This window comes from Phocoena phocoena, chromosome 1, assembly GCF_963924675.1.
Source record: "Phocoena phocoena chromosome 1, mPhoPho1.1, whole genome shotgun sequence".
Classification (NCBI taxonomy): Eukaryota; Metazoa; Chordata; class Mammalia; order Artiodactyla; family Phocoenidae; genus Phocoena; species Phocoena phocoena.
Window position 1 is genome coordinate 172503733 of NC_089219.1, and position 16278 is coordinate 172520010.

General features: G+C 36.8%; 1 protein-coding gene across 1 annotated transcript in view; it reads left to right on the top strand.

The window, feature by feature from the left end:
* USH2A (usherin) overlaps positions 1-16278 on the top strand; it is a 791707-nt gene that overhangs the window by 402047 nt on the left and 373382 nt on the right. The window contains exons 35-36 of the mRNA XM_065876328.1: positions 11073-11224; positions 16031-16193. Coding sequence (XP_065732400.1) covers positions 11073-11224; positions 16031-16193 — 315 coding nt within the window. The remainder of the gene's footprint in view (positions 1-11072; positions 11225-16030; positions 16194-16278) is intronic.

The window sequence follows — 16278 nt, forward strand, 5'->3', positions numbered from 1 at the left end:
TGATTCTCCTATAATCAACTTTACATACACATAATGCACTTAGTCTGTCTTCTCACTTAGATTGAAAGTTTTCTGAAGGCAGGTACCAAGGCTGTTTTGATCACTTCTGTATTCCCAGCATGTAACACAATGCCTGGCACATAGTAGGTCCACCATAAATGCTTTCTGATGAATCAGATTACTATGCTAGTAGATTACCAAAAACCAAAGCCACTAAATCCAGTATATGTTTTTCAAAAATTATTTTATAGTATTTAGTAAGTAGCTATGTTTTCACACTGTACTCTCTGGGCTTGATTGGAGTAGGGGAGGAATCTTATGTAAAGACTTAGCAAACACATATAAGAAACTGCTAGGTGGTAGGATGAATGGATAAAGAAGATGTGGTACATATATACAATGGAATATTACTCAGTCATTAAAAAGAATGAAATAATGCCATTTGTATAAACATGGATGGACCTAGAGATTATCACACTAAGTGAAGTAAGTCAGAGAAAGACAAATACCATATGATATCACTTATATGTGAAATCTTAAAAAAGTGATACAAATGAACGTATTTACAAAACAAACAGACTCACAGACTTAGAAAACAAAGTTATGGTTACCGGGGGAAGGGTGGGGGAGGGATAGTTAGGGATTTGGGGATTGATATGTACAAACTGCTATATTTAAAATAGATAACCAACAAGGACCTACTGTATAGCACAGGGAACTCTGCTCAATACTCTGTAATAACCTAAATGGCAAAAGAATTTGAAAAAGAGTAGATACACGTTATGTGTATAACTGAATCACTTTGCTGTATACCGGAAACTAACACAACATTGTTAATCAACAATACTCTAATATAAAATAAAAAATAGAAAAAAAAAAAAAACCCTGCTAGGTGATGACAACATACAAGTAAGGAATACAGACCTGTCTCAAATGTGTTTTTGAGAGATGTGCAGATTATCTTTTTACAAGAAACATGCAGTTCGTGACATAGATCAGAGTAGGAGGAGACAGTCTCAGCTGACATTCCCATAACAAACTGGGCTTGAACTTATCCTGGAAGAAAGGGACAGCTCTAAGCTCATGCCTTTTACGTGCATAGCACCTAATTCTTTGGGGACTTTCATATATGCTCACTCATTTGGTACTCACGTTAACTCAGGCCACCAGGGCAAGGAATAGTGTCCCAATTTTATTGGAGAGGAAATAAAAGCTTAGAAAATGTGAGTTCCTTAGCCAAGTTTTAAAGGTGCGTGGTCGCGAGAGAACAGCCGTATGCAGTGTTAGAAAGTTCTTCAAAGGGCGGCCACCAGCTGGGAAGTCTTCCACTTTGCCCCCTGATTTTGTGTCTGTGGCTTATTTTTTCTCCACTACATTTAAGAGAGTGCCCAGAACATAGTAGGCACTCAATAATTACTGTGCTGATTGGATGAATAATCATTTACATGTACAGGCATAAAATAGACACTTAAAAATAACTGGCCATAAAGGTAAAATTCTGCAGCTCTGTTTTTTTCCTCCTGATAAATATGGAGCAGGCATCTTTTCATGTCAGTATATATAGCTCTCCCTCATTTTTTCTAAAAGCTTAATCGAAAGTCATTGAATGAAACCACAGCTCTATCCCACCATGAGGGTACCAGGTACATGACTAGTGTGCATTCTTTGGTGCAACTGCATCTCATCGATGCCAACTAACCATTACTTATAAACAACATTGACGATGAGGTCAGATGTTTGGTCCAGTACACAGTGCTCAGATGGATTCTGGTTTATCTTGAGGTAGCGTAGCAAGAAAGATTCAGCCAAGTTAGAGCCTCAGGAGTCCCCAAGGCTAGGGGAAAGGCCCCTGAATCAGCTGTTAACCCCTTCCTTCTCAAACTAAAGCAAACTAAAATGTAAGGAATAAAAATAGAAAAGAAAGCTGGTATAGCTACTTTAATATCAGACGAAGGAGATGTTCAGGCAAACAGGATTATTAGAGATAATTAGGTAACTTCATATTGATAAAACATTTACTAAAATTAAGGACATTTTTTTTTCATCAAAATGTGCTATAAACTAAGTGCCTGAAAGGATAAGTAACAGAATGGGATATGATATTTACAACACATGTAACTATCAGAAGACCAGTATCCACAATATATAAAGTATTCCTAAGAATCAATAATAAACTGGGGAAAGATCTGGAAAAGCATTTCACAAAAGAAAAAATAAATTAAATGGCTGATAGACATAAGGAAATGTACTCAGTCTCTTTAATAAGCTGGGAAATAAAATAATACCAAAACAAGGCACCATTTTATGCAAAAAAATACTGGCAAAAATTTAACAGTGACTGTACAAGGTCTTTTTGAGGATATGGAACAATGAGGACTCACAGGCACTATAGGTGGTAATGGGAATTGATGTACTTTTAAAAGGAGTTGAGCATTGTCTTACTAGACAATTGAATATATCCCAACAACTCCACTCCAGTATCTATACCCTAGGAAACTTGTACACATGAGACACAGGACACATGTGCCAAAATGATTATAGCTACATTGATATATCAGCCAAAATGTGGAAACCATCTAAATATCAACAATAGAATAAATATATAAATTGTGCCTTACAAAAATACTATACAGCCATGGAAATGAGCAAAGTATGGCTACCCTCAACAACATGGATAGAACTGGTGCATATTATGTTGGACAAAAAATGATGCAAAAAATGCTTAAATATTATTTTATTAATTCGAAGTAGAAAACACACAAAACTTAATTGCTTTGTTTAGGGATGCATTTTTAGGTAGAAAAGCAAGAAAATGGTTCTTAAAGTCAATCTAGTTGTCTGTGACGGGGGAAGGGTTGGAATCATGAAGGACTCATAAGACATTTGCAGGGTGCTGGCAATATTCTATTTTCTAATCTTGGCGATGGTTATAGGAGTTTTGCTTTTTAACTTGTTTTAAAAATATAACATATTTTACACACTTTTCTATATTATGTTTTATTACATAATTTTTTAAAGATGGAAAAAAAATAGATCCACAGAAACTGTCGAGTATCCTGTTTGGTGCCCTGTGGAGTCTGAATGCTTCAGTGCCAACCATCACGGCCAAGTTAGCAAACCTCTCTCAAACCTGTTTTTCTCATCTGTAAAGGAAAAGTGAAACTCTTTCTGCTTTCATGGGTGTTTCCTGAGGACTAAAGTATCTGATTAAAACATAAATACAGTTATTTTTTCAGCATCAACTTCCCCTGCCTTTCAAGTGTTTGCCTCTTCTGTCATGCTTCCCTACATAACAGTTTTTGTTTTCTATTTTAGTTAAATGTTGTTTTTGGAGATAATTCTAGATTTACATGCAGTTGTAAGAAATAATGCAAAGAGAGCCATGTGTACTTTGTCCAGTTTCCCCTAATGGCCAACATCTTCCAAAGCTATGGTACACTAGTGCAACGAAAATTTTGACACTGATACAGTCAAGATACAAAACAGGCCCATAACTTTCTTTTTTAATCCTCAAATGAAAATCAGTCCCTTTTAAACCATTAGTATAGAGGTAAGCTAGTTCTTCGGTAGCAGGTTTTTATGAGTTTTTTTATTGGGAATTTCACAGTCCATCTCTGATAAAGATAGATACCTCTCTCTTCGACTAGTGACGTTGTTATACCGTATTTAGTCTAACACATCCCAGTCCTAAGCTCGTGTTTGTTTTATTAAAAAGGAGAAAGTACAGTTGACCCTTGAGCAATGCGGGTGATGTGATAGAAAATCCACGTGCAGTCCTCCCTCAGCATCCATGAGGGATTGGCAGGACCAACTGCAGGTACCAAAATCCGCAGGTGCTCAGATCCCCATAGTCAGCCCTCCCTACCTGCGGTTCTGCATCTGTGGAATCAACCAACCCCAGAATGTGTAGTTTTGTATTTACTGAAAAAAATCCACATATAAGTGGGCACATGCAGTTCAAACCCATGTTGTTCAAAGGTCAGCTATATATAAAAGTGTTAAAGATATCTCTCTTAGAATATGCCACGCACTACTGCTGAAATGTGGCATTTCCACATCCCTGCCTGGGTTACAACTAGTTATGATACATTCAGGAAAATGTGGCTTTAAAAATTATTAATATTATTTTTTCTTTTTGATATTTTCATCTGTCCTACTGTTCCCTACCTCCATGCTCTTCCCTACGCCAGTATTATATATGTCATTCTAGGTTAATTTTTCTAAATAAGACTTTCATTATGCCCCTAGTCAGTACATAAAAGCATCAATGGTTCTCCTGTGTATCATAAAATCCCAACTTCTTGGAGCAGCATTCAGGCCCTAACTCCCTTTGAATCCTTATTTTCTATTAGACTTTAACCAATTACAGCAACGACAAGAAAATACGGGTCTATTCAGGATATCTTCACTATACCTTGCACTAGCTTCCTTCCACACGTTGGTAAATATCATTTCCCTACCAGGGGCATCTTCCTGAGTCATTGCCTTTTCACCTTGTACCATTTATGGAAGAACCTATGGAAGATGCAGCTTCCCTGAAGGGAAGACATGGCTGCTCTGAAAAGCTTTTAGTACTCGCTTTAGCCAGAGTGGTTGTTCCCTGCTAGAAGCTTCTGTACTTACTGTCTGTACCATTTGTTGGGCAAAACCATAAAGGTTTTGTGGTGCTTATGACTCATCTAACTCTTGGATTGTTATTTAGTTAGACCTGTGTTTAACCCTTTTCTTACTTCCATAAAGGTAGATACTATTTCTTATTCTTTCTGTGCCCCAAAGCACCAAGCATAGTACCTTTCAGGTAGTTGACTTTCAATAAATATATGTTAATTCTTTCATGAGCCTCATCCTCATTGCTTTGAGGGCTAGAGCATGTTTGTCAGTTCTTAATGCGAGTGGAATTCCTGCATATCTTAGGAGAGAAAATTAGGCTGGAAATGGATAACAGGAGTAGTGGCAGCAGTGGGATGAGATTGCCAGATCCCACCGCTGAATTTATCCTTGTATGACTTTGGGAAGTAGCTCAGCCTCTCTGAGACTGCATTCCCTCATCTCCACGACAAGGCAAATAACAGTTCTAACTTCCTGGTGTCGTCAAAGTTAACAGAAATAATTCATATTAAGCCTGCCGCCTATTGTCCGACTCAAAGTAAGTGTTCAGTACATTTTTTAATAATTGTTTTCTAATTTCAAAAATACTTACATGGCATTTTAAGAACTTAGCCTTTTCCTTTTCCCAAAGCTATCCGTACGTGTCCTGTGCTCTAGTCAAAGAATGAAAGTGTCTTCTTAGGCTATGTTTAAAATGGCCACTAGATTATATTCACTAGTTTTTGTACCTCACTTTGGCAATCTGAGGTCAATAAAAATTGTTGTGTTAAGAGATATTTTAGACTTATTACTTAATGTATGTTTTGAGAACTGAATTATACAATGTTTCATATCATACTAATATTATTTATATCAAAACATTTGCTAATAAAAACAAGCTATGAACTTTGCTTGCCTGTCTTGACAAGAAATGGAGTGTTCTTTTCAAATGGTATCTCTTATTGTCCACAAATTTGACTCTGTGTCCTTAATTCAAGATTTTATAGTTAACGGCCTTGCCCAAATCAGATCAGAGGAAGCGCCTTGTCTTAGGCTCTTTTGGGGGAGCGGGACACAGGTGGATTCCAGCTCTAAACCACAGTAGTATCCCACTTTGGTCTGACCTTAGATCTGGTGATTGGCTGGTAAGACCTGGACCAAAAGGCAGAAAACCCAGAGAGGTCAGCACCGCTAGTCTGTTTCATCCTTACAACATGCTTATGGTGGCCCCAGCTTCCTGGTTCTGGGACAGGAAACTCATCTTGCTAGTACTGGCGAAGACCAGATTGATCACTGATTGCATGTGACGTGATCAGATATGTGTTTTGAAAACTGCCCCTCTGACTATATTATCAAGAATAAATTTTGTGGGAGTATGAATAATGCATCAAAACACTTAGGTGGCTATAATTCTTAGGTACGAAATGGTGGCAGAATGGACTAGATGGCCATGGATGTAGAGATGGGGAAAGATCAATTTGGGATGTAAGGTCTACAGGACTGAGGATGGAGTTGGTGTGGTGGATGAAGTAGAGAAGCGTGTCCAAAATGACTTAAAAGGCAAACTATTTATCCAGTGCACACTGGTTCTACAATTGATCTTTTAGCCCTATAAATCTTTTAGCATCCTACAAATACTTGAATTTGAATATTGGTCGAATATTGGTTGAATATTGGTCACCTAAGAAAGCTGGGTAACTCTGTGTGTGTGTGTGTGTGTGTGTGTGTGTGTGTGTGTGTGTATGAGTGTGAGATCTCACCTGCCCTGAGTCTGGACTTCAGTCTCATCCACTCCTTATGTATCATGAATTGTAAAAATGTGAGCAGTTGAATTAACTGTCACAAATGTCACTTAATTTCATTCTTAGCTCATTTGCCATGTGCTCATCTTACTCTGAGCTCTTCTCTCAGTAACTGTCTGTTATTTCTTTATCCAAAGTTCTAAATGTCATGGTTATAGTTTCTCAGCAGAGCTTGCTAGGGGCTGACTTGTTAGAGTCCAGGAGACAAAACAAAGAAGTTACTTTTGAGAGCCTGTCACTGAGGGAGAGTGGAGAACTCAAAATGGAGACACTAGACTTGAAGTGTAGCCACTGAGTGACATTAAGGGGAAGAGCTGTGTAAGTATCCTCTATCTCCTCAGTCCAGTCCTGGAGGGTGTCACTGAATTAGCGAATACAGTCTCTGACGTCTGTTTGAATCATCACAGAATGATTCAGTTATATTCATTATTGTCTGTGTGAAACTATAGGAAAGTGTGTAGTGCTTGCTGGAAAGATTTCTTCCAAAAATGGTTAAGATTTTTAAGTTTGTGCTTCAGGGATGAGATTGAGTTATAACAAAATTTAACTCCCATAAAATATCTCATTTCCCATTGTGTCAGATAAATGAGATATTATGCACATAATCCCAGCGGAAAAGAAGTTCTCTGTTCCCCAATTACGTAAGAAAAGGGAAATATTGATTTGGGTACTTTCTGTTTCAGTGTTGAAGAGCAGGTCAAGAAGATAGAGTTTCAGGAGTCTTAAAATTTCTTTAAGAGCTTCTGCAACATGTGATTTGCACATAAGTGCAATAACATAAGTGATTTGCACGTTGTGTGCCCATCACATACAATGGTTGCTTAGCAAAGTGCCTGGCATATATAGTAATTTCTTGTCTTCATTATTATATTATTAGTGTGATTTTATCTATTTTTCTTCTCTTAAATTTTCCATATGCTAATTGGTTTCTCACTATGTACCTCTCATTTCTTAGCTTTAATTCCCTTGTGCTTTTGTGTGTCAAGTATTAAATGGCATTAAAGCAAATACTCTCTGTAAGTATTCTTTGAGTTACCATAGATGGTGACATTAGAATAAAGAAGAACAGATGCTGACAGCTGCACTTTTTTTGTGGAGCCAGAGGGGTACCTGATAGTAAAATGAAGACACTTTCTCAAAAATTTGGGAAATAAGGGAAGTGGACCTGCTTTCGGAAAGAGACATGGTACAGAGTTATCTTCAGAAAGGAAAATGGGTCAAAGCACTAGCTTTTTAAAGTATAAGCTCATTTAAATTTTAAAAAGCTTTCATCCTAAAGGATGTATTGATCAAGCTCTAATTGGTCAAGTAGAAAATGCATTAGGTATTCAAGACAGACTATATTTAATATTGTACAAGGAGTTGGTTACAAGAGCATTGGAAGGACCGGAAGAAAAAAAAAAGGGTGAAGGAGGCGGATACCAGGAGAACAAAAAGCATGATTGCCAGCAAGGTGCTTAGTTCCCTGGGCAGGAGCTGAGCTGTGGGCCCGCTGCTGGATCTGCTGATTTGAATTGGATGCTTGACCCATCAAGAGCCACCGAGATTCCACTACTGAAGAAGCTGCAAATACGGAAGAGGAGCTTGTGATGTCCGGACTGCGTGGTGTGGCCCCTGCTTGGCTGTGTAGTGACAGTCAGCAAAGGCCTCTGCTCTTGGAGCTGGAAGCTGGATGTTTTCTTTCTTCCTGCTTCTGCCCTTCTAGCAATGCCTCCTCTTGGTGAAACTTACTAGAAATGCAACCAGCAAGAGAGCTACAAACTTAATGTGCTGGCTGTTGGGCTCAGTGCACAGAGCAGACTAGAAGTGTGGATGTAGAGCTGTGATGAGATGACTTAGATGAATAAGCAGCTGAGCTATTCAGCCGCCATGCCCACTCTTCTACCTTCTGTTACTTTCCGCTACTGTTGATAATCACTGCATGCTTCCACCCCAAATGATACTACTCTGCTTTGGACAGATGAAGATGCTCTTACCCTCTGTCGCTGTAGTCATATCTGGGTGGTACTAATTCCCCTTTCAGTTTAGATACAACCCACATGGATATTCTACAACTTAAAAACTAAACTATAAACTAAAAGCCACGAACTTTTAAAATATAAATCAATAGGGAAAAGGAGGAGGGAAAATTAGTTATTATATACAAATCTCTATGTACTAAGCACGAAATAAAAAATAACGTCTACAATTCTTGTTTCTATAACTAGTTAAGGCCATAGTTGATATTTAAAACTTCTTCCCCTTGCTCTCAGCCAGTTGCCCATCTGTTTGGGATTCTTGACCTAGCGATGCAACCAAATGTGTACTACTAAAAGGTCTGTGTCCTTAGTGGTTGTGGCTTAAGGTACTTTAGACTTTTAAAAGTTACATGTTCGGACCTGGTCAGACAAAGGGATGTCCTTGGGAAAGTCCGGAATGTCAGCATGCGGAAGGAAGCTAATTCCTCCTTCCACATAGTAAATTTTTCTTTGCCTGTTGATCTAGTTGCACTAGGATCCCAAATTACCAGGTTATCAATAATATTCTCAGTTTCTAATTTACTGGTACCTTGGTGATGCCCCATGATATAAGTATTCCTCTCTGTGAGCAGAGAAAGCACGAATAGTTTGTGTAGCATATGAAGTGTAATAGTGAGAGGTAATACGCTGACTACCTTCTCTTGAGTCCAACGTTTTCTCACTATAGAAAAACCAGCATCCAATACAGGTTCCTTGTTCGAAGCAGACGTAACATCCTGTAGGAACCCCAGATCCACAGGGTGTTATCTCTCAGCTTGGGCTGTGAGGTAGGCTTCCAGAGGCCATTTCGGCAATCTCCCAGACGATGGGTTGATGAGGTATATTGTAAGATGGATAACTTCCATAGTTATAGTTAGTTCACTTCCTCCTTCTTTTGCTATAAACTGATTTCGTAATCAAAAGCAGCATTGTGAGAGATATTCTGACAACAAGCACAGCATTCCATAAGCTCACAGACGATGGAGCTGCCAGACCACTGTGAACAGGTTCTAGAAGTGAGCAACTCCTTCCCAGGAGAGAGGGACGCTTGTAAAAAGTCTCCTGGTATAATGATTCCCAGAGTGAAGCTGTCCCTAATATGGTGACGGATGAAGGTTTGATCTACTTTCAGGACATTCACAAGACCAGATCTGCTATTCATAAGGCTGAGAGTCAGGCATCCTGGAAGCCATCTCTCAGGGACTCCCTTGATGACCTTTGATTTTGCTAGAGTCTTTGTTTCAAAACTCACTCCTTCTCTAAATCCTGATTTTGAGCTATTCTATAATATCAAACTTCTGGCAAGTTTCTTTTCACATTTCAGGTATCTAGATATCTTTTTCCTGTTGTCTTGAATTTTCACTCTGTATTGGATGCTGGTATTTTATTCCTATGCTGCATATACATTAATGTATTCATTCAGTCAATATTTTTTAAGTACCTACTATGTTTTAGTCATAGTGCTAAGCTCTAGAAATACACAGGTGAGGAAGAGTCAAGATTGCCTTGGGGATCCTGTAGCCCATTGGCAATGTCAGGCAATTAAATAAGGAATAATGATACTAATAATGTGAGAAGTGGGAAAGTAAACACTATGATGAAGATGTGCTGTGCGCTAGTGGAGAGGCACCCAACATCTGTCCTCAGGGAAGGCTGTCTGACAGATGACCAGTTAAGTCCTCAAGGACACACCCAGGAGGGCACTGTGAAATTAATTTTAGTTTGAAAGAGGTTCTAATTTAGCATGCAAGCAAAGTTCTGTTTCCCCCAGTATAATGTTTAATGAGTGTGAGGATGCTGTATTTCCAGTGAACAGAGATCCCTAACTTCCTTTTAATGCATGTTTGGATGCAGTAAATCAAATGATTATATTAGCCATATAAATGATTATATTAGCCATTCAGTCTCTCAAATCTCTGTTAGTTGATTTCACGAAAATGCACATAAGTTCTGAAATAAATTTAAGTTGATCATTAAATCTAGCTAAATCATAGTTTCTCTAACCTATTCATGAGTGTCTCATAAATGTAATCCGTGCAAATTGCCAAGGCTTTCTGTTTAGGTGATTCAGTGTTGTAATTGAGAGCATGGTCTCTGGAGCCAGACCGCCTAGATTCAAATCCTTACTCCGAAACCTGCGAGCTTTGTGCCCTTGAGCAAGTGACCTAAGCTATCTGTGCCTGATTTTCCTCATCTATGAAATGGTGATCATAATACTGCCTTTATTATAATAGTGCTGTGAGGAGAGAGTTAAAAAGGAGGATGCTCTCGGAACAATGCCTGACACATCCTGAGTCACACTCAATGCATTACCCAACAAGGTCGTTGGACTTCTAAAGCACATCTATTAGGATATCATTTTAGAAAGCAATACAAATTATAAATGTACTTAATTTATTCATTTTTTATATGGAACACCAATGACAGCAGTTAATGTGATGCAATAGAAAGATTCCTATACTGGGACCCTTGGGTTCTATTTGTGTCTCTATACTAATTAGCTTAACATTTTGATATTCAAGAGTTTAAAGCCGGTTTTATTCTTTGGAAAGAGACAGGGTTTAGACTAAGGGAGAGACTGTGATTCCACGAAATTAGAAATCATATCAAGAAGTGCTTGCTTCTTTTAAGACATTCTTTGCTATTGTCTAACAATCATACTAAAAGGCAATTATTATCTTCCCAGGTGTTATCACAAGTTACGGACTATATCTAGATGGTATATTAATTCACAATTCCTCAGAACTCGGCTGTCATGCTTCTGGATTTGCTCCTTGGAGCTTACATTCCTTCAGAGTCCAAGCCTGCACGGCCAAAGGTTGTGCTCTGGGCCCACTGGTGAGTGTATGAATTTACATTCCGGAAATGTATTAAATGTCAGATGACAATGAATAGGCAACTCTGCACAGCTAGCCTTTCAAGTTGGACGGGAGAGTTTCTTTTTATAAAATTTCAATTAAGGGTTAGTGGGATTTTATATTCAACATAAATTTCAAGACTGCACATAGGTCTAGTGAAGGACAGAATGTACATTTTACTGAAATTTCAAACGGTAAGTTGACCAGCTGAGCAGGCATACATGCAATTTTGCCCAATTTAGTGACATAGTTACAGTTGATGTTTTTCTTCCAAGTAATGAACTCGGCCACTTGAGTAAGTTTATGATTGAAAAGTGAAAATAATTAAAAGCGCATTACTGCCACAGTATGTCAACACTTGCTTCCCAACAAGTATATTAATCAATTAAAAGATTGTTTGCCTCATCCATTAGAATAATATATTTTAATTTCATGAGCGTGATATATTAATAAGAAGAGTATTTAAAATTACATTAATATCAGCTTTTGGTATCCACATTTCAGTAATCTATATCTACCTATATTTCATTTGTAGTTGAAAGATAGACAAAAGTGTGCTTTTTATTACTGGTATAATTCTCAAAACCCAGTTGATTGTACATAATTGTCATAGACCAGCATGACATTCTTTAGTTTCACAACATAACATTTGACTCTTGTGCATATTTCTTGATTAATTAGATTTAGCTTCTTTTAAGGGAAATGCTCATTCATTTTAGATATTTTTTGGCAGTCTTTCCTAATGGCCTATCATTTTAATGCATTTTGTCTTCATTGAAGAGTGTATTCTATAAATATTACCTTGAAAAACAGCTCTACCATTTAATTTTTTGCTTCCTTATTTTTGCTCACACCTCCCGTTTCGCTTCAGAGATTGGTTGCTTTCCAAGCTGCTAACACCATCTATCAGTGGAGCTGAGCTGTAGTCTTTATTGCCATTAAGTATTTTATAGCCTGGACCCCTCTGATGGTTACTTACTCTTAAAAGCAGGAATGGCAATAGGCCAGCCTTTCTTCTCCATTCAAAAAAGAAAAAGAAACAAAAGAACACATCCCATGAGCTTGAAACGGAGACTTTTTCAAAAATATAAAGTGCATATTGTGGTCCTGGCTACTAAACTGGGTCCCACTCTGTCTCCTGATGTTCTGGCAACTTTAAACAAGGGGGACATGGTTATCAATCTATGTCTTGTACAGTTAATAGGCGATGTTGACCTGAAGGAATCAAATTCCACAATGCCTGATGGGAAGGAGGAAACCGAATTGGATTGTAAAACCCTACTCTCCCACGGCCTCACACATCCTAGACTCAGTTCCGACTTAAAGCACAGAGCTATTTTCTCCTTTTCGTGTTTTTCTTTATCCTGTGCTCAGTATACAAACACTTTTCCCAAGTCAATGATCCATCTCTAATTACTGGGATTGAATAACAATGTCTTTATTTAGAACAAGTCAACTCTGTGTTGCCAAGAAGTTAAAACCCATGGTCTTCAATTGATTTCTAAAATTTTTTTTTTTTTACCAATTACAATACATGTTATGCCCTTAAGAGATTACATATTTGAGTGTTCTAGATAGCTCTGGATATCTGTCACAATCATGAAAGGTATTACAGATTCAACTCTTTTTGTTGATGATGATTCTTTTGAATGTGTCCTTGATTTAAGGAATCTAGGAATCAATCTAAAAGCCAGAATTATCATTAAATCATAATATGATGTTCAACAAAATCCAGCCAAATTGCATGTACATATATCACTTAAAGGTATTCTTTACCTGAAGCCCAATGTTATAGCAAATATTTCATTGAAACAAAAAAATTTATGATCTCTATTTTTAAATCTTTTGCTGGAAGAAATCAAAGAATTAATTTTCCAGAGTCAACTTTTTTTTCTTCACCTAACAACATTCTTTAATGATAACTCTTGGTTTTTAGAAAGAGAAGCCTGTTTGTTTCACCACTTACATATTTAATATCATTGTTTTCCATGCACATAGGGAAATACCATTCAGCGTTTCCTATGGCAAATATGCTCTATAGCCTTGAATGTGGTCTGGTTCACCCTCAAAACTTTCTAGGTTGCTCATATAATAAACCAAAACAGAAAAAAAGGACAAATTTGATAAAATAAAATATTTTTAAAATAAAAATACTTGCATAAATTCCATATTCTTACCACCTTAATTAACATTAGTACAATATTTTTTGTGCTCTTAGCCTAGCCAAGTTTACTCCCTGTTATTCGTGATTCAGAAGAAATTGCTCTGTACCATCTGAAAAAAAAAAAAGATTTCTATGTGTTTTGTTCAGTTCTTGTCCATTTACACAATGTATTTGGATTTTAAAGAAATTCCAACGTAAAAAACAATTTACAGTGCCTTTGATCTTAAGTTTTTAAGATGCTAATGTGTATTGTCCAGCTAAATCCAGTAACTGAGGTTTCATAAATGTTTGAAATTATGAAAAAAAATGAACAGAAAATTCAGCACCAGGAGAACTGTTTAAATGCTTTCCTTTTTTTCAATTATATTGTTGAATTGCAATTAGAAACCCTTCACATTTTGTGTTTCTTTAATAATATGCAATAAATTTGTCCATAGGAAAATCACTTCGCTTTTGTTTGTTTGTTTTTCTCTTATCCACTGTTAGGTAACACTGGTAGAGTCTAAGACGGGGAACTTTATGACTGTATCTGGCCTTGGAACATTCATTAGATTCAGTTCTCCAAGGACCCTTTTAAGGATGAAGTGTGAAACTATAGGTCACCGCTGCATGACGTGGTTAAAAAGCTGCCTTGGTTTCTTGGTGATGGCATGCTTATACAGATAAACACACCCAGACACACATGTACACATGCTCATATTTTCACAGCCATTTTTAAAATAAAGAAACGAATAAATTTTGTTATTTAAGACATCTAAATCTTAATGGCAATAAACGTTATGGTCAAGAAAATCCCATGTGGAATATCTGTCCTATACCTGCTATTTTTCCCCCATGCCTCCTTGGAAAACATGCTTTATTCTATGAAACCTTAAATTTCTCAACTATTACAAAAGGAAAATCATGCCTACTTTACAAGGGGTTGCTGTGAAAATTTAAATGAAATATTTATACAAAGTTTTCTGGTACATGGTAAGAGTTGTATTAAAGATAACAATTTTATTAAAATGTTTGTTTTCGTTGCATGTTTCTTCTCAAATATTTTTTTTTTCTGTGTCAAGGGAGTTTCCCAGGTGAAAGCCAAGTCAACCTTCTAGAATGCCTTTTCCTTAGCATTTTTTAAGGCAAGGTTGATAAAGAAAATGGTAATTAAAAAAAAACAAAACAAGTCAGAGAAAAATAGTACAACTGCCTAATTTAATATAGTGTAAAAGCACTGAAGCATTTATCCATATACATAAGGAAATTTTAAAATTCTATTTATTTCAAATTAACCAGATATTTGAGAATAATAATATAATTATCTGGATTTTCCCTTAATTCTTCAGCTTCTTGAGTCTCCTTTTATTTGCAACCCTTTAAAATAATTTTCTATACAATAATTTGAACTACATACATAGATATAAACCAATTGTATTTGTTATGAAATATTAAAATGATGAATTGATATTTTTCTAGCCAAGTTTCTTTATCCTTTTTTGTACATAGCTATTAGACTAAAAAAATGACTAGGAGTTATAGATCTAAAGAACCCCATAGCCTTACTCAGATGAAAATAAAACATGTCATGACCTCATACTTATTAAAAATTAACACATTGTCTTTTCCACATTTATTTTTATAATTGGGAAAGTGTATTCGTCCTAACAAATGAAGGCTACATAATTGAGAATATTTGCCTGACTAAGGAGTTCATGTTTGGTCACCTTCCTGTGAGGCGTGAGCCTGTATTTTAAGAATAAGGTCAACATTATCAACATATTCAGTAAATCTGAAAAGGCCAAACATTTATGAGGGATGCTTATGAGTTTGTGGTGATTAGTTAACAAATTTAAGCCAGTTATTAAAAGATGCTAAAATATCCTGAACCCCTTTCTGCTTTCTTTCCAACTTCATCTTCCTCTGTTCTCTTAGTTATTTTACTTATTTAGCTATTAAAATCTTTCTGGCCCCTGTGTAGTAAAGACTTATATTTATCTCAGATTTCTTCTCTTCAAATAAGTCATTTTTTGTTCTTTTCTGCATACACTCATTACTACTATATTAATGAAATTTCAACTTTTTGTGATTATACTGGAGGGATAGAGTCACTCAGGTACATTTATCTCTTGATGTCTGGCATGGTGCCATTTGCACATACCTGGTAGCAGCACAGCTCAGAGAACTCTGTGTGTGTGTGTGTGTGTGTCTGTGTGTATGAGTCAAGATGCTTGGTGTGGCCTTTGACAAAGCCCAGAAGTCTATCACTGCAGTCAGGAGCTTATGAACACAGACCTTACTCAGTTCTTCTGTTTTGCAATCATATAAAAATTGTTTTTAAGCCATCCTAGAAGTAGTCCATGGATATGCACAGCCATAGGCACAATTGCAGTGGGAGCTGATCCACATATTCTGGAAATCACAAACTGCCTTGGTCAGGAGCTCAAATTCTAAGCTTTAACAGCAGGAGGAAGAAAACACGAGGTATGCTTTGATCCTGCTGACAAAATGAGGTATTCATACAAGATGCGACTGTCAAAATAGTTTACTTCACAGCAAAGAGATTCTTTGAAGAAGTATGCTCAAAGTGAAGCATGTACTTATTTTATTTGCAAACAAAAATAAATCTTTTTATACTCACAGGTGGAAAATCGAACTCTAGAAGCTCCTCCTGAAGGAACAGTAAATGTGTCTGTCAAAACAGAAGGATCCCAAAAGGCCCATGTGAGATGGGAAGCACCTTTTCACCCTAATGGACAATTAACGTACTCGGTCCTTTTTACTGGCACTTTCTATGCTGACCAAGGTAACTTGTTTGTCATTTTTAAACTTTCATAACATTAGAAAACAATGTATTTTCTTTTGAATTTTTTCTTTTAGCCACAGATTTT